General features: G+C 46.9%; 1 protein-coding gene across 1 annotated transcript in view; it reads right to left on the bottom strand.

Annotated features, from left to right (window-relative positions):
• Nucleotides 1-14696, bottom strand: part of LOC124613890 (venom carboxylesterase-6-like) — a 163667-nt gene extending 148971 nt beyond the window's left edge. Inside the window, exon 1 of the mRNA XM_047142628.1 lies at nucleotides 14461-14696. Within this exon, the coding sequence (XP_046998584.1) occupies nucleotides 14461-14673 (213 nt within the window). The 5' untranslated portion in view covers nucleotides 14674-14696. The remainder of the gene's footprint in view (nucleotides 1-14460) is intronic.
• Between the last annotated feature and the right edge of the window lie 6648 nt (nucleotides 14697-21344).

The following is a 21344-nucleotide window of genomic DNA, read 5'->3' as shown; positions in this document are numbered from 1 at the left end:
TGATAGTTCAGCAGCTTCAGCATAGACACACTCAACCGGGCTAGTGTAAAAGGCACCAGTGGCCAAACAGATGCCACGATGGTGGATAGCGTTGAGATGGCATAAAAGGGATGGACGTGCAGACGCATAAACAAAGCACTCATAGTTGGGTTTCGAACGGACAAGGGACAGGTACAAACTGAGGATGGTGGTTCGATCGGCACGCCAGGAAGTACCACTGAGGAACTGCATACCTCGGGGCTGCCACGTGAGACACATGGAAGGCCCAAGATAGTTTCCTATCCAGTATAAGCCCCAGGAATTTCGTAGTTTCAACAAACGGATGGGCAACAGGCCCAAGATGTAAAGATGGTGGGAGAAACCAATTTTGGAGCCAGAAATTTACATAGACAGTTTTGTCAGTGGAAAGACTAAAGCCATTGCCGATGCTCCAGGAGTAAAAACGATCAAGATATCACTGAAGACGCCGCTCAGTGAAACAGGTCCGTGGAGAACAATAGATGGCAAACTCGTCAACAAAAAGGGAGCCAGGATATTACAGGGTTAACGGCCATAGCAAGGAGGAGAACGCTTAGGATGGAACACTGAGGCACACCGTATTCCTGTATAAAGGTGTCCGACGAGGTAGAACCCACACGCACCTTGAAAACTCCGTCTTTTAAAAATTCCTGGAGGTAACAGGACAGGCGGCCACAGAAGCCTCACGTGTAAAGAGTACAGGGAATACCAGGTCTCCAGCAGATGTGATAGGCCTTCTCCAAATCGGAAACACGGCCACAGTCTGGGATTTAAGCAGAAAACCATTCATGACATGGGTGGACAAAGTAACGAAACGGTCAACTGCAAAACGTCACGCTCGAAATCCACACTGCGCATTCGTCAGTAAATTGCGAGACTAGAGCCACCACACGATACGTTCCATCACCTTGCAAACTCAGCTGATGAGATGGGACGGTAGCTAGAAACAAGGTATTTTTCCTTACCAGGCTTAGGTATAGGTATGACGTTGGCTTCACGCCAACGTCTGAGAAATGTGCCCTCTGCCCAAATGCTGTTGTCCGTGTTAAGCAGAAAGTGCTTTCCTGCAGGAGAAAGCTGCTGCAACATCTGAATGTGGGTGGGTCTGACGCTGGGGCAGAGGATCGGGATGAACTGAGAGCATGATCTAGCTCCCCCATAGTAAAGGCGCCATTGTAGCACTCACAATTCAGAGAAGAGAGGGTATCGCCCGAGCCGCCTCCGATCGTTTCCGATGGAGGAAGGCAGGGTGAAAGTGGGAAGACCTCGAAATGTCGGCAAAATGGTGGCCCAAGATGGAGATAGCAATAGGGTCCACGATGACATCGTCTGCTACTGTCAGGCTGGAAATTTGGAAATGGATCTTGATCCCAGAGAGCCGTCGGAGGTTGGCCCACACAACAGAGGAAGGAGTTTAACTGTTTAAAGAACTAGTGAATGAAATCCAGTTAGCTCTTTTGCTATCTCTAAGAATGCGATGGCACTTGCATGCATCTGTTTATAATGAATGCAGTTTATCATCGTAGGATCACGATTAAAAACGCGGAGAGCACGTCTCCATGCGCGAATTGCGTCGCGACATGCCTCAGTCCACAAAGGGACTTGGACACGACATGGCAAAGAGAAAGTGTGAGGAATGGAACGTTCTGAAGCAGTGAGAATAACGTTTGTGAGATATTCCACCTGGCCATCACAACTGGGGAAATCTTTTTCTTCCAAGGTCGTCAGGGAGGAGTAAAGCTGCCAGTCAGCCTTAGTAAGCTGCCATGAGGGTGTGCACACAGATGGGGTAGGAGTCAGCAAACGGACAGCACACAGAAAATGGTCGCTCGAGTAGATGTCACTAAGAACAGAGCACTCAAGATGATGTGCAAGCTTGGCAGTGCAGGAGGATAGGTCAAAATGGGAATAGGTGTACGAGGAATCAGAAAGGAAAGTGGGTGCTCCAGTGTTAAGGTAGAAGAGGTTAATTTGGTTAAGGTGGTCAGCCAAGAGGGCACCTCTCTGACAGGTTCTGGGAAAACCCCAAAGGGAATGATGTGCATTAAAGTCACCGAGTAGGAAGAATGGGGGAGGTAGTTGCCCAATAAACTGAACGGAGTCCGCCCTGGTGATATCGAATGACAAAAGGATGTAAATGGTACAGAGGGAAAAATACATGTTGGGAAGGAAAAGGCGAACTGCAACAGCTTGAAGACGGGTCGTCAGGGAGATAGGCTGACTATGAATGTCATCCTGTATGATCAGCATGACGCCCCCTTGAGATGGAATGCCGACATCAGGGGGAAGGTCAAAATGAACCGGGAAGAAATATGAAACTAAGTGGTCATGAGGCTGCAAATTCGTTTCCTGAAGGCAGAGTACAAGGGGACGCTGCAATACTAAAAGCAGCCATAAATCCTCTTTGTGGGACCGAAGGCCGCAAATGTTCCACTTGAGGAGAGTCGTCATGAGGAAGAGATGTCACCTCATCGTCGTTACTACAGGGCACAGAAGCAGGAAGCTCTTGCTCCATGAGGTCCACAGAAGCATCGGCTTGCTTGTGCGGTTGGTCTGTGGAATCCATCGCTGAAAAACGGTTGGTGGTGTTCAATGCCAGCCTAAGGTATCACATGTCGACAGTGTCTAAGAAGATCTGAGAGTCAGCAAAGGAGAAGTCTGTTTGCCGTTGGTGGACTTCTTTGAGCCTTTCCAGTTAGAGGAAGACTCGGATGTTGGTTGGCTGGAGGGACATAGGAAGTCTTCACGGGAGTACGCCTGACCTTTCCGGCCTCCCAGTTGTGTAGCTGGTGGCTTCGCCCATTGAGGCGAGAGTCTGATGGCTTGTTGCACAGCTGGACGGGGGCATGGCGATGCTACCTTGACATTGGGCGATTTCACAACGTTAGAGCTGAGTTGGAGGTCTCATGTTTGCATGGCCATGTCCTTCATGGAGCGAGGGGTAACAAGAACATAACTATAGGTGCCAGATGGGAGAACATAGGGTTTGCGACTAGCCAATAACTTGCGAGAGACTGGGTAAGGCACTTTTTCCTTTTCCTGGATATCTTGGACAGCCCACTCATCAAGATATATGGGCCAACCCCGAGAGGAGGCGGTATGGCCACCATTGCAGTTGATACAGCAGGGAAAAGGAGGACAATCGCCCTTGTGCGCATACCTACCACAGGTTACACATTTGACTGGGTGTCAACAATGCATTCTAGTGCGGTTGAAACGATGACACAGGCAGCACCGCATCCGGTTTGGAATATACGGCCGGATTGTGATAATTTCATAGACTACTTTGAACTCTGATGGAAGCATCACTATCAAATGTGAGAAAAAGTGTGTGGGTGGGCACTGAGGAGGAATCTACCTTTTTCATTACACGATGGACGGCAATGATACCCTGATCAGAGAGGTAAGATTAGATTTCGGCTCAGACTGTCGAACATCCTAGTGTAAATCACACAATGGGAAAATTCAAAGTGCTATGAGCCTCAATACGAACAGGGTAGCCATGGAGAAGCGAGCCAGCAAGCAGTAGTTGTGCTTGAGAATCAGAAGAAGTTTCCAAAAGCAAAGTGCTATTCTGTAAATGAGAACAGGATTTTCAGGGCCGCAATTGCATCAACACTTTTTTGAATAATAAACAGATTTACCGTGGTGAAGGACTGACTGTCTTCAGTACGTGAGACCACGAGGAACCGTGGTGCAGCAGGAAGGGTCTTCAAATCATTAGTCTCATTACATTTACGTTTCGTAGGCTTTGACTGTACAAATGAGTGGCTCATTGCGAGAAGATCGTCCATGATTGCCAGCGTGTCTGATGGTGTGTGTTCCTTCCAACTGGGGGCCCCTTCACAAGGGGGCGCATCCGCCTTAGGTGATCGTATCTCCCGAACACCTGACGGAGGCAGCAATCGGCAATTTGCGAAAGTTGCAGCTCAGGCAATCACCCCTCCCTGGGCCTCGCTTGTACCAGGGGTACACGTGAACCTTGCCTGTCGACCCGGGACTGGGAATTACTAGTTACTAAGTTACCTGTTTATTTTTATGTTTCAAGTAAACAAATGCATTTCCCAGGGTGACATAAAATCATTTTAAGCACGATATCTCAGCATCATGAGCAAAGTGTGAAAGCACATACTCCAGTCACGTTTTAGTGTGAATACCTTTATAAGCAACCTAGTTAACGCTACTAAATACCTCTCGCGATAATTTTGCTAGAAACCAAGCATATCAAAGCATCTGCTCGAAAGCTGGAGTCTGCAACTGATTACAGATAGGCGTGTATTTTATTAATTACTTCGCTTCTACTCGTATCCGTTTGCTGTTGGTTGGTTGGATTATACGAGGGGAGGAAGTGACCTAACTGCGAGGTCACCAGTCTCTTGTTCCCGGTAAAATAATTACACAAGGGGAAGAAGAAAAGAATGGAGATGTACAGCACAATAGCAGGAGAATGGAAGAACCAGAAGAACGACAGAAGGACAACCAACACTACTATGGACAAAACAGGAAAACAATAGAGAGAAGAAAGGACCAGGTCAAAGGGATAAAAACAAGACAGCCGATGACCGTGGCTGGCCGACCACAAGAATAAAAAGGAAAAGCCAGCCACTGCGACGCATTAAAACATCCACGCTGAAAGCATTAGAGCGGAGAACACAAAGGGACAAAGGACATGCACGAAAACCTATATAGGATGATAAAACCCGCCGTCATGTATAAAGCGTAGAACTAAATTAGCCTTTGAGGCTGGCTCTGAGCACTATGGGACTTAACTTCTGAGGTCATCAGTCCCCTAGAACTTAGAACTACTTAAACCTAACTAACCTAAGGACATCACACACATTCATGCCCTAGGCAGGATTCGAACCTGCGACCGTAGCGATAGAGCGGTTCCAGACTGTAGCGCCTAGAACCACACGGCCACTCGGGCCGGCGCCTATGAGGCGTTGTCAGCTAAAGTTAATGGCAACAAGTACGGTAACTGAAGAGTCCGTCGCAGGGCAACCAAGGAAGGACAGCTCACCCAGATATGGGCCACTGTCAGCCGGGCACCGCACCGGCACTGAGGTGGGTCATCACGGCGCAGGAGGTAGCCGTGTGTCACCCAAGCGTGGCCAATGCAGAGCCGACAGAGAGAGACACACAGTCCCTGCAAGATGCCCACGTGGAGTCTTCCACACATTCGTAGTCTCCTTAATGGCACGCAGTTTGTTGTGCATACTGAGATTATACCATTCCGTCTACCAAAGCCGCAAAACCTTGCGGTGTAGTACTGTACGCAGGTCAGTTGCAGAGAAGCCGGTCTCAATAAGCAGTTTCGGCCAGCCTGTCGGCAAGTACGTTGCCTGGGTTTCCGACGTGACCTGGGGTCCAGACTGAACGACTGGACTGTTCCAGGGCACAGATGGACTCCTGGATGGTCGCTACCAAAGGATGACGAGAGTAGCACTGGTCGATAGCTTGTAGTCAGTACACAGGACATAAACAGATGTGCTCAAGTGCACAAGATATAGCTACCAGCTCGGCAGTGAAAACACTGCAGCCACTGGGCAATGAATGCTGTTCAATATGTCCTCCATGGACATACGTGAAGCCGACATGATCATCAGCCATCAAGCCATCGGTCTAAACCACTTGATGGCCTTGGTACACGTCAAGAATCGAGAGGAACTGGCAGTGGAGAGCAGTGGGGTTAACTTAGTCCTTAGGGCTATGTGAAAGGTTCAGGCGAAGCCGTGACCTAGGTGTACACCATGGAGGTGTACGTGAATGGACCTCAAGTATAAGTGGTAAAGGCAAGGACTTCAGTTCGGAAGAAAAGGATTGGAGACGAACTGCAATTTGAAGCCCTGACCTGCGCCGTCGATGTGGGAGATGAACCGCCGTGAGTTGAAAAAGGAGATGGTAATTCGGATGCTCAGGAGAACTACAAACATGTGCAACATAACTGGCCAGCAGCTATGCACGCCTAACCTGCAATGGAGGGACTCTAGCCTCCACCAGGACGCTGGTCACCAGACACGTCTTAGAAGCTCCTGTCACTAGGCGACTGCCATAGTCATGCACTGGGTCAAGTAAACGCAACGCTGAGGGCGCCGACAAACCATAAACCAGACTCCCATTGTCAAGGCAGGATTGAACAAGGGCTCTGTAGAGCTGCAGCAGCGTAGAGCTATCTGCACCCCAGTTGGTGTTGCTCAGGCAGCGGAGGGTATTGAGGTGCTGCCAGGACTTCCGCTTAAGCTGACGAAGGTGAGGAAGCCAAGTGAATCTGGCGTCGAAAACCGGTCTTAAGAAACGATATGTCTCCACTACAGTGAGTGGATCGTCATTAAGGTAAAGTTCTGGTTCCGGATGAACAGTACGAAGCCGACGGAAGTGCATTGCACACCACTTTGGTTCAGAAACCTGGAAACTGTGGGCTAGAGCCCATGACTGCGCCTTGTGGATGACTCCCTATAGGCGCCGCTCAGCAGCACCAGTAACTGGTGGAGCTGTACAAAATGCCGAAGTCGTCCGCATACAGAGAAAACGAGACAGATGTCCCTACAGCTGCTGCTAGGCCATTAATGGCCACTAAAAGTAGAGAGACACTCAAAACGGGACCTCATTCCGCTGGATATGGGGGGGGAACTATGGGAGGCACCAACTTGGACACGGAGAGTACGAAGAGACAGGATATTTTGGATAAAAATCAGGAGTGGGCCTCTGAGACCCCACTCGTATAATGTGCCAAGGATATGTCACCAGGTCGTATGCTTTTCGTAAATCAAAAAAAGACAACAACCAGGTGTTGGCGTCTGGAATAGGCTGTTCAGATGTCAGACTCGAGGGACAAGACTATCAGTGGTAGAGCGACCCTGGCGGAAGCAGCTCCGACATGCAGCCACTAGGCCACGTGACTCCAGGATCCAACCCAACCGCCGACACACCATACGTTCCAGCAGCTTACGAAGTATGTTGGTCAGACTGATGGGCCGATAGCTGTCCACATCAAGCGGGTTTTTACCGGGTTTGAACACCGGAATGATGGTGATCTCCCACCATTGTGGTGGAAGACGCCATCGCACCAGATCCGGTTGAAGATGATGATGAGATGTCACTTATAGTATGACGAGAGATGTTTAATCATCAGACTGTGGATCCGATCTGGCCCAGGTAGTGTCGGGGCAATATGCAAGGGCACTAAGGAGCCTCTGTAAATAGGGCATTGTAAGATTCACTGTGGCATGTAGTGAACGGAGGACCTTCCCTTCCAGCCGCCTTTTAAGAGTGCGAAAGGCTGAATAGTAATTCTCCGACTCAGAGGCTCTAGCATAGTGCTCAGCAAAGTGCTCGACAATCGCGATTGCGTCGGTAGGTAACACGCCATTTATGTTAACACCAGGAACACCTGTTGGGGTCTGGTACCCTGAAAAATGTTTCATCCTTGCCCAGACTTGGGAAGCTGCCGTATGGCACCTAGTGGTCGAGACATATCTCGACCAACACTCTTGCTTCTGTCGCTTGATAAGTTGGCGAACGCAGGCACAAAGGCGTTTAAAGGCTTTGAGATGCTCCAGGGAATGGTGCCACTGCTGCCGCTGTAGAGCTCGCCGACGCTCCTTAATTGCTTCAGCGACTTCCGACGAAGACCAAGAGACTGCCTTTCGTCGGGGCACCCTAAAGAGCGAGGAATCGCGTTTTCTACCGCAGAAAGAATTATTGTAGTCACAACCATCAAATTGATGTCGCCGTATGGGGGAGATTCAACAATTACAGCAGAGGTGAAAGTTTCCAAGTCGTCCTTGTTTAAAGCGCGTCTGGGCAGGCGTCCGTGGGCCTGATGCTGGGGCAGTGACAGGAAGATGGGGAAGTGGTCACTACCACATAGGTCGTCATGTGCTCTCCAGTGGGTAGATGGGAGAAGTCCTGGGCGGCAAATTGAGAAATCAATGGCTGAGTAACTACCATGAGCCACACTGAAATGTGTGGCAGCCCCAGTATTTAAGAGGCAGAGGTCGAACTGAGACAGTAAAGTTTCGAAATCTCTGCCTAAGCCAGTAAGCACATTGCCACCCCACAAGCGGTTATGGGCATTAAAATCTCCCAAAAGTAGGAAAGGTTTAGAGAGTTGATCAATCAGTGCACCTAATACATTCAGGGGTACTGCACCATCTGGAGGAAGGTATACATTCCAGACACTTATTTCCTGCGTCAGCCTTATTCTGGCAGCCACAGCTTCAATAGGAGTTTGAAGGGGCACAGTTTCACTGCAGACTGAGTTTAGGACATAAACGCAAACTCCACCTGACAATTATAGTCGCTACGGTTCCTGTAATATCCCTTATAGCCATGGAGGGCAGGGGTCCACATTGCAGGGAGCCAGGTTTCCTGGAGGGCAATGCAGATAGTAGGTGTAAAGCTTAACAGTTGCCATAGCTCAGCCAGGCGGTGGAAAAAACCGCCGCAATTCCGCTGGAGGATGACGTCATCGTGAGACTGGGGAGGTGTGTAACACTCAATGAGGCAGTTTACGCCTCAGGGTCACCTGCTGTCACCGACTTATTGCCTGAGCAGTATATATCCATTGTGTCTGAGGATCCAGCGAGATCTAAGACCTCAGCGGACGCCAGAATCTCCACCTCATCTGCAGATGCAGAGCTTCTAGGTAGTTGTTGTGTTTGTGCTACCGCAATTCCCTTGGTCTTGAGGATCTTCTTTTTGGATTTCTCTCGCTGCTCCTTGGGTTTCCCTGGCTGGGAGGACTTCACTGATTCAGTCTCTTGGACCTAGGATGAGTGTGAAGCCCCACGACCAGCTGCTATTGGGCTCTTCAGCCACTGGCTTGTGTCATGTTTCCCACTAGCAGTGACCCAAGGGACCCCTTCCAAGTGAGAGGAAGCTGAAGAAGACTTACGCTTGCAGAAGTGGGGACTGGTATCCCCGATGATAGGTGGTGCAGGAGCAACAGGGAGGGAAGTGCCCCCCCCCCCCTCCCCAGCATCAATGGGGCAGGTGTAATCTTCCGGTTGTGACAGGTGACTGGGGTTGAAGGAGCTGATGGGGCTACAACTGTTGTAGCGTCATTGTAAAACCATGTCATACGTACAGGATGTAGGCATTCAAATGTTTCAAATGGCTCTGAGCACTATGGGACTTAACATCTGTGGTCATCAGTCCCCTAGAACTTAGAACTACTTAAACCTAACTAACCTAAGGACATCACAAACATCCATGCCCGAGGCAGGATTCGAACTTGCGACCATAGCGGTCACGCGGTTCCAGACTGAAGCGCCTAGAACCGCACGGCCACACCAGCCGGCGATGTAGGCATTCAAATGTCCTCTTAGTCTCAGTGTAGGTCAGTCGGTCCAGGGCCTTTTACTCCATGATTTTCCTTTCTTTCTCGAAAGCCTGCACTCAGGCGAACAATGCGAATGGGGCTCTCCGCAGTTGACACAGGCAGGAGGTGGGGCACAGGGAGTATTAGGATATGACGGGCGTCCGCAATCTCGACATGTGACGTTGGAAATACAGCAGGAAGACATACGGCTGAACTTCCAACATTTAAAGCACAACATTGGGGGAGGGATATAGGGCTTTACATCACAGCAGTAGACCATCAACTTGACCTCGAGTGATTTATCACCCTCGAAGGCCAAGATGAAGGCACCGGTGGCAACCTGATTATTCCTCGTATCTCGGCGGACACGCCAAACGAAATGCACACCTCGCCCTCAAAATTGGCGCGCAGCTTATCAGACTGCAAAAGAAGGTCCCTGTGAAATATGATTCCCTGGACCATATTTAAGCTCTTATGGGGCGTGATGGTTACAGAAACATCCCCCAGCTTGTCACAAGTGAGTAATGCCCGTGACTGGGCAGAGGATGCTGTTTTGATCATGACTGACCCAGATCTCATTCTGGACAAGCCCTCCACCTCCCCCAAACTTGTCTTCTAAATGCTCAATAAATAACTGAGGCTTCATAGGAATGAAAGGTTCCCCATCAGCTCTCAAATATACTGGGACGAATAAGAGCCACTCCTGTTCTTAGCCTGACATTCATCCCATGGTGTGGCCAGGGAGGGGAACGATTTGGGGTCTTACTTCTGTGCATTGAATTGAGTCCATGAACGCTTAGAGACTGCTGATGTTTGACCACCACCAAGAGATGATGTACTACACTTCATTGCGTGTCGTCCACCCAAATGCCACCCACTCTGACCAGGGGCCCTCCCTAAGGGCGTCGCCCCGTCACAGCAAAGGCCGCCTGGCAGGATGGCCATTGCTGGGAGTCCTGATGCCCCAGGGAGATGGGTATCTACTCCATGACATACGTGGGGAGGTAACAGTGCAGGCATCAGTAGAGCGATCCCTGTGTTGTCAGGGGGTTACAACGAACAGGGTACATGGCGGCCCCACCAAAACGGACTGACTACCCTGCTGGATATCAGGTTCAACCAAGCAAACAAGTCTATTATCATCGGCAGCGTAGAAAACGATGTTGCACAGTTGATGGAAAAATACGCACCAGGAGGGTGACCTCGCCCAACAGTTGGAGAATGATCAGAAGTGCAGATCCACGTCGACGGAAGATGCAATATGTCTCAGCTCATGATAGACACGATGCACCATGTAAGGCGTCCTTCCCAACTGGCTCGCTCTTTGGGAAAATTTTGAAAAATGGAGATCAAACCCTGCAGGGGACCATCACAAAGGCCGAAACGTGTGTGACTTTTTACTCGCTTCTTACGTCAGGCAGGAATACCTCGGGCTTATTCTAACCCCTGGAGCCCCAGGGGGTCCGTCTGCTATGCAGTGAGAACAGGGCATTTCTGTAATAGGCGAATTTAATTCTTCACAGGTCGGTAAATGCATTCGTCGTAGGGTCGACAGAACGCACACACTTTCATGGAATTACTTTTTATGAACACGTGTATGTTCCGATTTCGTCGACAACCCGGTCATCAGTATGCTAGGAGTGATAGCTCAGTGTGCAGATACGGTTGCGTTTATACGTAAGGTCGCAAAATTTTGTCCAAAACTAATGATAGATTTGTTTCAAGTGACCGACTGCCGTTTCTGTAACTTTCCCACCTCAAAAGGATAAAGTTCTCTCACTACGACCCGTGATGCCTTCCGTACTTATAACAAAATCAGTGTTGAATTCAGGAACTATAGCGGAGGTTTTGAAGTTTAAACGGTTTTGCTGTTCCCAAAAATCCACAAAACGAACGCCTGTCTTTGGTGTTGTTATATTTGATCACATGACGCTGTCGAATTGTGTATTTCCCTTTGAAAGAATCGCTGTTCTCTGTATACATAAATGATTTGGCGGACAGGGTAGACAGCAACTGCGATTATGAGCTGATGATTGATGAACGGTAAGGCGTCTATGTTGAGTAAGTGCAGGAGAATACAAGATGACAAAATTTCTAGTAGGTATGATGAATGCAGCTAGTTCTAAATGTGGGAAACTAAGTTAATGCAGAGGAGTAAGAAAAACAAACCTTTAACGTTCGGATAGAGCATTAGTAGTTACTGCTCGACACAGTTACGTCCTTTAAATATCTGGGCGTAACGTTCCAAGGCGATATGAAATGAAACGAGCATGTGATGACTGTGGCAGGGAGTAGTCGATTGCAGTTTATTGGCAGAATTTTAGGTAAGTGTGGTTCACCTGTAAAGGAGACCGCATATAGGATGCTGATGAGACATATTCTTGACTATTGCTCGACTGTTTGTGATCCATACCACGGCAGATGGAAGGAAGGCATCGAAACAATTCAGAGGCGGACAGCTAAATTTGTTACTGGTGGTTTCGAACAACACACAAGTTACGGAGATGCTTCTGCAACTCAAATGGTAATCCCTGTAGGGAATGAGACGTTCTTTTTCGAGGAGCACTATTGAGAAAATTTAGAGAACCGGCTTCTGAAACTGAGTGCCGAACGATTCTAGTGCCACCAACATTCACTTAGCATAAGGACCACTAAGATAAGATACGAGAAATTTGGAACCATACAGAGGCGTATAGACAGTCTTTTCCCTCACTATTTTCGAGTGGAACAGGAAAGGAACTAGCTAGTAGTGGGACAGGGTACCCTCCGCCACGTCCAGCACGGTGACTTTAATAGTATCCATGTAGATTTATGGAAACTGAGGGAAACATTAATGAAGATAGGCAGACGAGAATTTGGACGCCGCTCAATCATAATGAGTTTCGGGTACCAGTCTTTCTGGTACACAGTTTTCCTTCTCACACAAGTTGATCGCAACGTGTACTACACTTAACTGTCTTAAAAATTCTGAAGCACCAAACTAATTGCCCGCGGGCTGCGCCAAACTAGTCGATAGACTGATTAATAAAGGAAAAAATGACGTTTCGCATTTAAACACTTGAGCATGGATCACACACTGATTCTAAGGTACTGTAGGAGTAAAACTGAACCTGCCGATACTGTCCGTCTGCTTTAATCCATATAATCGTCAAAATAACGGACATAAAGCTCTCATCAAAGTCCATTACGTGTAAATCACGCGCGATAACAGGAATTATGGTTGCTGCGACGTCACGTTCGTTGGCTTCGGTAACACACGGTCAAACTCTCAACCTGGTACTCCGTATACGCTACAGATCGACATGTCACCATGTTCCAAAAAACAATAGAGGCAAAGTAAATACTGTCAGTGTTCTGTTTTATTTATGTTTACCAAAAACAGCTTATCATTACGTCACGTACTGAACCCCCATGTCTGGTATCTTTTGGTTCAATCCACCCTGGACGGGGTACAGCTTAACCTTCCACTCCATGTGTACTTGTGTAGAAGGTTGTCGCAGCTCAGACTGTGTTTAACAATTGATTACAACAATCCTTTCTAGAGTGTTAATTTCACAGGATCGCCAAAGACCCTACGTCAAGGACGGAATACAGACTTAAGCGAACGCGTTGAGAATGTTCCTGTGGCCAGATTTCTTTGACAAAGTTTGTCTGTCAAGTATATTTGACGTAGTGTGATAGAACTTTTGTGAAATGTTGCTTTTCGTCAAATTTATTCAACTGTAGAGCCTAGCTTAAGATTTTATCGAAGAAAGCAATCATGTGTTTACTGCAAGCAGTTAGCACGTATAAACACTGAGGGACAAACGTTTTTTATATGGAGTGCAGGAGCACATTCAAAATGCAGAGGCGGTCGTATTTCGGAGCTTATTTTGGCGCTATAAATATGGGACGGCCTCTTATAATCTCAAATGAAATAAAATTTTTCGTTTTTTAGGAAGGATACAAATCCACTTTTTTCAAAGCGAATTAGTGTAGACTATTCTAACATTTCTAGAAGAAGTCAGAACTGGGAAATATTTAAGGCAAATTCGTTGTCGCCACTGATGTTTATTTGTTCACTGAAAATGGAATTGAATCAACAATACGCTACATTGATGACGCAGTAGTAGCAGCTGAAAGTGAACAGAAAGTGAGTTTTGTGCCTAATATAACATTTGCTAGCTGTAACTTAAGATATGCACATAAAGAAGAAAGCGTCATAGGTAGGCGTGCTAGATGACTGTTACTGCCGGGAAACTTGATAGGTACACACAAGACAAAGTCTCTTGTAAAAATAAACAGGAACTAATATGCGAAAATGTAAAATTCCCGCCCAGTTTTGAACGTATTAAAGTGAGTGATATCCGCTAATAACTACGCGAAACTAACTACAGTCTGCACAAAGCATCTAAGTACTTGACAAGCACGCAGACATGGTAAAACAGCTTTCGAACTTCAATAAGGTCACGACATATTTCTCATGACACTATTAGACTCTGCTACGGTCATCTGTATTCATTGAACTACACTCATTATTAAAAGTAGAGTTTCTCAGTTAATATGTGGTGGTTCAGTTACTGCAAGGAACTATGACAAAATATTTGATGATGATTTAATACCCCCTTGCAACCACGTCAAAGATATTTGTCAGAAAGAAATCTGGTAGCCCAATACCACCCCCTCCCTCCTCCCATGGCCCCCTGAACTTTTTGTTATAGTGACAGACTGTTCTGTAGTGTAACCGAAGGTCAAGGTTACGTTAACAGTTGATAATTTTGGTGGGAGTTGACGAAGCTAACTATGTCAATGCCAAATGTTGTGGCAACAGATTGACCTGTTGTGGAGCCTAACGGTTGCTTCCGAGTCATATTTAAAAGCACTTTACCAATTTAATGCAATTCTCGTCACGAAAACAAATAAAAGGGAAATTAAGGAATCATGCATTAGATGATGGTCATGTACACCCCCCCCCCCCTCCCCCACGAGTGTTTTGACGTGTATTACGTGCATATATCGTACATAAACTGTGAAAAATGTAAGCGGGGTCCACTACGTAACTTTTACACATTTGCGGTGTAACTAGCATTATTCGCCAAATTATGTGCGGGATAATGACGTACGAGACAAGGCTGCCTTACCTGGAAGCGGAGTTTACCGACCGGTGGCCGCGCGTACGGTATGCCGAGGTAGGCGTAGAACTGCTTGCCCTTCCGCGACACCATGGTGGTGCCCATGAGTTTGCCCTGCTCTATCTGGACCACCGGGGCATTGGTTGGGCGCGCTTCGTCCTCCGCGAGGCCAACAGCTGCCCACAGCAGACACAGTAAACAGGGAACACCGAGGAGTCGCATACCGTACGTTGCTGCAGCGTTGTGTCCGTCGTCTGATCCTCAATTCTACTGGAGCACTTCTACGGGTGTATCTTATCTGCGACGATAAGCGCAGCGTATGAAATACCTCCACACCGAGGGACACGTCAGTCGGCTGCGCTGTGATGGCCCCTAGCAGGTGAGGTTACCACGCCGCTGACGGATGAGTGGCCACATGCGCGTACCTCGCGCCTGCCTGCTTCCTTACTGCTTTGAATACGTGGTTCCACACTTAGATGCAGATGGCGGCAGTGCAGTTACACTCGGCATTTCTTTCCGAATCCCCGGTTCTGTTGTTCGTTGGGCGATTTGAAAGGGGGTACACAAGACACACCGTTCTTCAGGACCCTACACACGCAATACCTGCCGGCCGTAGTGGCCGAGCGGCTCTAGGCGCTACAGTCTGGAACCGCGCGACCGATACGGTCGCAGGTTCGAATCCTGCCTCGGACATGGATGTGTGTGATGTCCTTACGTTAGTTAGTTTTAAGTTCTAGGGGACTGATGACCTCAGAAGTCGCATAGTGGTCAGAGCCATTTGAACACGCAACACTGAGCGAGGTGGCGCAGTGGTTATACACTGGACTCGCATTCGGGAGGACGACGGTTCAATCCCGCGTCCGGCCATCCTGACTTAGGTTTTCCGTGATTTCCCTAAATCATTCCAGGCAAATGCCGGGATGGTTCCTCTGAAAGGGCACGGCCGACATCCTTCCCCATCCTTCCCTAATCCGATGAGAACGATGACCACGCTGTCTGGTCTCCTTCCCCAAACAACCAAACCAACACGCAACACCGACCCACCGACCGACTGACAAATTTGACATGTGTAGGCGTTTTGACCGACAGATTGACGAACATTCCGTGTCGGGACGATAGCCGACCTGCCCCGCTCCTCCACCCAATAAGTTGCGCCACGTATAGCGCTGTAGTGCCAACCTCCCAACTAAGGGTTCTTCTGTCACTGCGTGCGGGATTAATTGTTGTTCTGTGTACACGACAGGGTATAAGGGTGACGAAACTTTAAGGACAGAGATTCTGGAGAAATTTAAAGACTCCAGATGTTTGTGGGACACGTCGTGCGAAAACTATAGCAATACAGACGCAAGAAATAAGGAACTTTTTCATTTTTTTTAGCAAAACCATAATACTTTCATGTGTCACATAGAGAAAATAAAAGTCGTTCGTCATTCTGTACTTCTGATATTAGTTTTATTTCCGGTACGTATCGGAAATGAAATCTAAAAACCGAAATATCGATATTGAAAGGACTTTAATTGATAAAAAAAATACTTCCTTGATTATTATAAGTATTAAAAAAGTCCAGCCTATATCCAAGCCATCCACTATGAAGGCGAATTATGGGATTTATTTTATAAGTCTAGCAGTTGCTGAATACTTCATTCCTTGTGTATTTATTACATGATTAACGCCACAACCATGTGTAGGCTTTCTTTTTGAATTTGAAATGAGTTTCTGACACTTACTGGTCACATTTTATGCTACATACATAAACAAATTACAAAATTTGCATGAACGCCTTTTGTTGTATTTATTTTGCTTTATCGTGATGTATTTCCTCCTTCAACTATAAATCACGATGAAGCTTTCAGGAATTGGGTGGGTACAACGGCCCTGAATTTGAGTTACTCTAACTTCCGTCAATCGCTAGAAATCATAATGTAACTAACAGCTTCTCTCATAACTGTACTTCTTTTCATTAAGAATGGTTTGATGATGTTTAGCAGCTCCGAAATGTATGATTCGCCCATTCTTAGATGATTATCAAAATCATTGGACCTCAGCTGCTTAAGTAACAGAACGTGTCTGAATTTCTTTCCTTCCATTAGCCACTTCTTTGCCCGCAGCTATCTCTCGGCTTTTCTTCTATTTTTTCCTCTAAAATAGCCAAGGCAAACCCTCGGTTTTGTTTCTGTGTAAAACCAAGCGAGATCTCGTAGAGAATAAGCACAGTGAACTTAAGATAAGCAAGTCACAACAACAGGGCGGCACCGCAATCGGTGAGTGCACTTGGTCGGGGGCGTCTTTAGCCTGCCACGCAACTGGTCGGCCGGTCGGTCGGTCGGTCGGTCGATTGGCCTACTAATGAATTGGTGTGTTTGTAAGAGCGTTTATAGCCATCTCTAAAATCTAAAATGTCTCCTCAATCACACTGAACGTCTTCGAACAACCTACACCATCCGAAAATTCGACTCCAATAATGTCTTCCAAATGGGTCATATGGCTTTAAACACTATGGGCCTTAACATCTGAGGCCATCAGTCCCATAGACTTAGAACTACTTAAACCTAACTAACCTAAGGACATCACATACATCCATGCCCGAGGCAGGATTCGAAACTGCGACCGGCTCTAATTTCCAAATCCATTATGCTGCCGCGCCTCTACAGACACATTCCATCAACCGTACACCTGCACACAGTCGGCATCCTCTCAACGACATTTCAACTGTCTCCCTATCCCAGAACGTGAAATCCGCCCGACATTTACCCATCATACCAACCACAAATCCACCCCACCAATCCCACCTCATCAGCACTCTCTTCCCCTTCCCTCCCCATCACTCTCTGCCCTTTTTCCTTTCCCCCCTCCTCCCCATCTTTCCCTGCCCCTTTTTTACTCTTCACATTATAAATTTAACGCCATTCCCAGCTACTCTTCCTCTCCTGTTTCCCACCATCCATTCCTCCACAAAAAGTACCCGTCAGTCCTCTATCCTTAGGCCTGCGCCCCCCTACCTTACTAAGTGCCTCATTTTTTTTCCCCTCCAACAACAGACGATTTTCCTTGGGGCAGATCCTCCAACTTTTAATGACAGTGCATGGATTCGTTTTTAAGATCAGTGTTCTACATCATGTTTTAAATATACTCTCTTTGTTTTCGTTTTTCCAATTTGTTATATCTGTTTTAAATTAATACAAATAAAACAAAGTTTATTCAATATAAAACCTTCCATTAATTTCGCATTTAAATTTTATTTAAATTATCTTGCAAATAGCCGGCCGGAGTGGCCGAGAGGTTCTAGGCACCACCGTCTGGAACCGCACGACCGCTACGGTCGCAGGTTCGAATCCTGCCTCGAGCATGGATGTGTGTGATGTCCTTAGGTTAGTTAGGTTTAAGTAGTTCTTAGTTCTAGGGGACTGCTGACCTCAGAAGTTAAGTCCCATAGTGCTCAGAGCCATTTGCATCATTTTTTCTTGCAAATATCCTCCTTGTAATTCAGTATTTTTACGTCTTAGTGTAGTGTTACTTATCCCTTGGCTGAACAGCGAGTTGAAAGGGTCGCTGGTAGCCCACAACCTGCCCGTTTGGGGCGATTAGAATGAAATTAAAATAAAGGAAAAATATCCAAAACAAACTCTGGACAGCAAACTAACGTGGAAACATCATTTACTAAATGCTAACTAGAAAACGAAACACGTACAAAATACACCGAAATGGCCCCAACCCACATAGGTATCTACATCTACCCTCCGTACGTCATTTCACTGCGTGTGGTGGAAGGTGTGCGGATACGACTGTCATGTCTCTCATTTTTTGTTCCATTCATGAAATAGACCCGAGGAGAACGCTTCTCGATGGACTTCTGTTCGAGCTCAAATTTTCCTCACTTTTTCAGTCTTCATTTCGCGAGATTTATTTGGGAGTAAGTGATGTGTTTGGTGTTTGTTCTTGGACTGTACACTCTCTAAATTTTAATAGTGAACTCCGTGGCGCACAGCGCCTCTGTTGTAGCGCCTGCTTCTGGTGTTTCAAGATCAGAGATGCTCATGCGCTTACTAAACAGTGATAAAACGCTCCGCTCTTTTTTGGACCTTACCTCTCTCCTCTATTAATACTATTTTCTAAGGGTCCGAAAGTGATGAATAGTACTTCGGAATTGCTCTAAGGATGGCTTTGTAAACTACGTCTTTCCGGGCTGAACTGTATTTCCAAGTCGGATAACTGCTTGCATAAGCCGGCCGTTGTGGCCGACCGGTTCTAGGCGCTACAGTCTGGAACCGCGCGGCCGCTTCGGTCGCAGGTTCAAATCCTGCCTCGGGCATGGATGTGTGTGATGTCCTTAGGTTAGTTAGGTTTAAGTAGTTCTAAGGTCTAGGGGACCGATGACCTCAGCAGTTAAGTCCCATAGTGTTCACAGCCATTTGAACCATTTTTTTTTTTTGTATTTCCATAGGATTCTTGTTGTGAATCTCAGCCTGGTATCTGCTTTTCCCAATCCTGCTTCTACACGACCAAATTTCTTGTCTTAAATAACTACTCGAGACAAGTGAGTCTACTGTAGCGCTTTGGCATTTCATTCTTGCACTGAGTCTGGTTTGTCACGAGTGGTAGTTTGCGTTTAAGTGTTATGCATAAAAAAAACAGAAATATAGTAACAGAACGTAGGAGGCCGCCCGGTTAGCAGTGCGGTCTAACGCACTGCTTTCCGGGAGGGAAGGCGTGCCGGCGGATTAGTGTCGAGGTCCGGCGTGCCGGCCAGTCTGTGGATGGCTTTTAAGGCGGTTTTCCATTTACCTCGGCGAATGCGGGCTGGTTCCCCTAATTCCGCCTCAGTTACACTGTGTCGGCGATTGCTGCGCACACACCGCTTCCATGTACGCGTTCGCAATAATTACTCTACCACGCAAACATTGGGATTACACTCGTCTCGTGTGAGACGTTCCCGGTGGGGTCCACTGGGGGCCGAACCGCACAATAACCCTGGGTTCGGTGTGGGGCGGCGGTGGGGTGAGTGGACTGCTGTAGCCTGTTGTGGGGTTGTGAACCACTGAGGGCTACGGCAGGGACGAAGCCTCTCCGTCGTTTCTAGCTATCAAGTTCCGTAGAATACAATACAATACAACAGAACGTAGGAACATGCTATGGTGACAGATTTTATTTTTGACCAAAGCAAATTCATAGTAGATGTTCTCGAGAAAGATCGTGTGGTAAATTCTTCACACTCGGGACAACTGGAAAAATAGTAGACGTGTCACCCAAATATTGATAAATGTCTTACATCTATCTGCCCGAGTAAATACACCCTACGACCAAAAAAAAAAAGCCGACACACCACGAAGGAATTATCCGAATGCGACGGAAAACGGTAGATGTGATGTACATGTACAGACAAACAAATGATTACAATTTTTAAAAAAACTGAATGATTTATTCAAGAGAAAGAGCTTCACAAATTGTATAAACCTGAATTTTAATTTTAATTTTAATAATCAACAACCTCAGTTGCACCGTTTACCTAGAATTTACCTAGGTTTCAGTCGGGATAACCCAACCTTCTTTAGAATAACAGTAACCACCGTTTGTCCATGGAGGACATCGTCTAGCTAAAACTACAAATCCATAAATTATCGTCAGACTATAAAACTTATCTGGAACTGCCTCGCCCCACTTTGCGACCGTTATACGGCAGCCACGAGTGCTGTACTGGAACTAAACTGGAATTAAAATTAAAATTATTATTTATACAGTTGCTGACAGGGCAGCGAAATGTTGAAGATATTTAAATCAACAACCCTCTGGTGCAGCTCTGGCGTTTATGCAAGCAGGTATTCGGCTTGGCATTGACTGATAGAGTTGTTGGATGTTCTCCAGAGGCATATCGTGCCAAATTCTGTCCAACTGGCGCCTTGTATCATCAAAGTCCCGAGTTGGTTGGTCAGATCTGCCCATAATGCTGCAAATGTTCTTAACTGAGAAGAGATCCGGCGACCTTGCTGGGCAAGATAGGACTTGGCAAGCACGAAGACAAGCAGAACAAACTTTCGCCGTATGGAGGCGGGCATTATCTCGCTGAAATGTAAGCTCAGGATGACTCCCCTTTCTCTGGTGTTCATCTTACATTTTCCTTTCAAGACACTGTCCATCCCTTTTAACTGTTCTTCCAAGTCCTTTGCCGTCTCTGATAGAATTACAATGTCATCGGCAAACCTTTAAGTTCTTATTTCTTCTTCCTGAACTTTAATTCCTACTCCAAGTTTTTCTTTGGTTTCTTTACTGCTTGTTCAATGTACAGACTGAATAACATCGGAGACAGGCTACAACCCTGTCTCACTCCATTCTCAACCACTGCTTCCCTTTCATACCCCTCGACTCTTACAAATGCCGTCTGGTTTCTGTACAACCTTTAAATAGCCTTTCGCTCCTTGCGTTTTACCCCTACTACCCACAGAATTTCAAAGAGAATATTCCACTCAAAATTGTCAAAAGCTTTCTCTAAGTCTACAAATAATATGGAATTGATGTCCCATGCTTCTTGACAGAGCGTAGGGGAATGATGTGGAGGTGGTTTGCCATTGCCTTCCTCCGACCGTAATGGGGATGAATAATGATGACGAAGACGAAACAACTACGCCTAGTCATCTCAGGCGGGTGAAAATCCCTGACCCCTTGGGAATCGAACCCGGGACCCCGTGCTCGAGAAGCGCGAACGCTACCGAAAGACCATAAGTTGCGGACACAAATGCTATAATTGTAGATTTGTCTTTCCTTAATCTATGTTCTGAGATAAGTTGTAGAGTCAGTATTGCCTCGCATGATCCTACATTTCTCCGGAATCCAAACTGATCTTCTCGGAGGTCGACTTCTATTTGTTTTTCCATTCTTCTGTAAGGAATTCGCGTTAGTAT

The sequence above is a fragment of the Schistocerca americana genome, chromosome 4, assembly GCF_021461395.2.
Source record: "Schistocerca americana isolate TAMUIC-IGC-003095 chromosome 4, iqSchAmer2.1, whole genome shotgun sequence".
Classification (NCBI taxonomy): Eukaryota; Metazoa; Arthropoda; class Insecta; order Orthoptera; family Acrididae; genus Schistocerca; species Schistocerca americana.
This window is presented reverse-complemented; position numbering and strand designations above follow the sequence as displayed.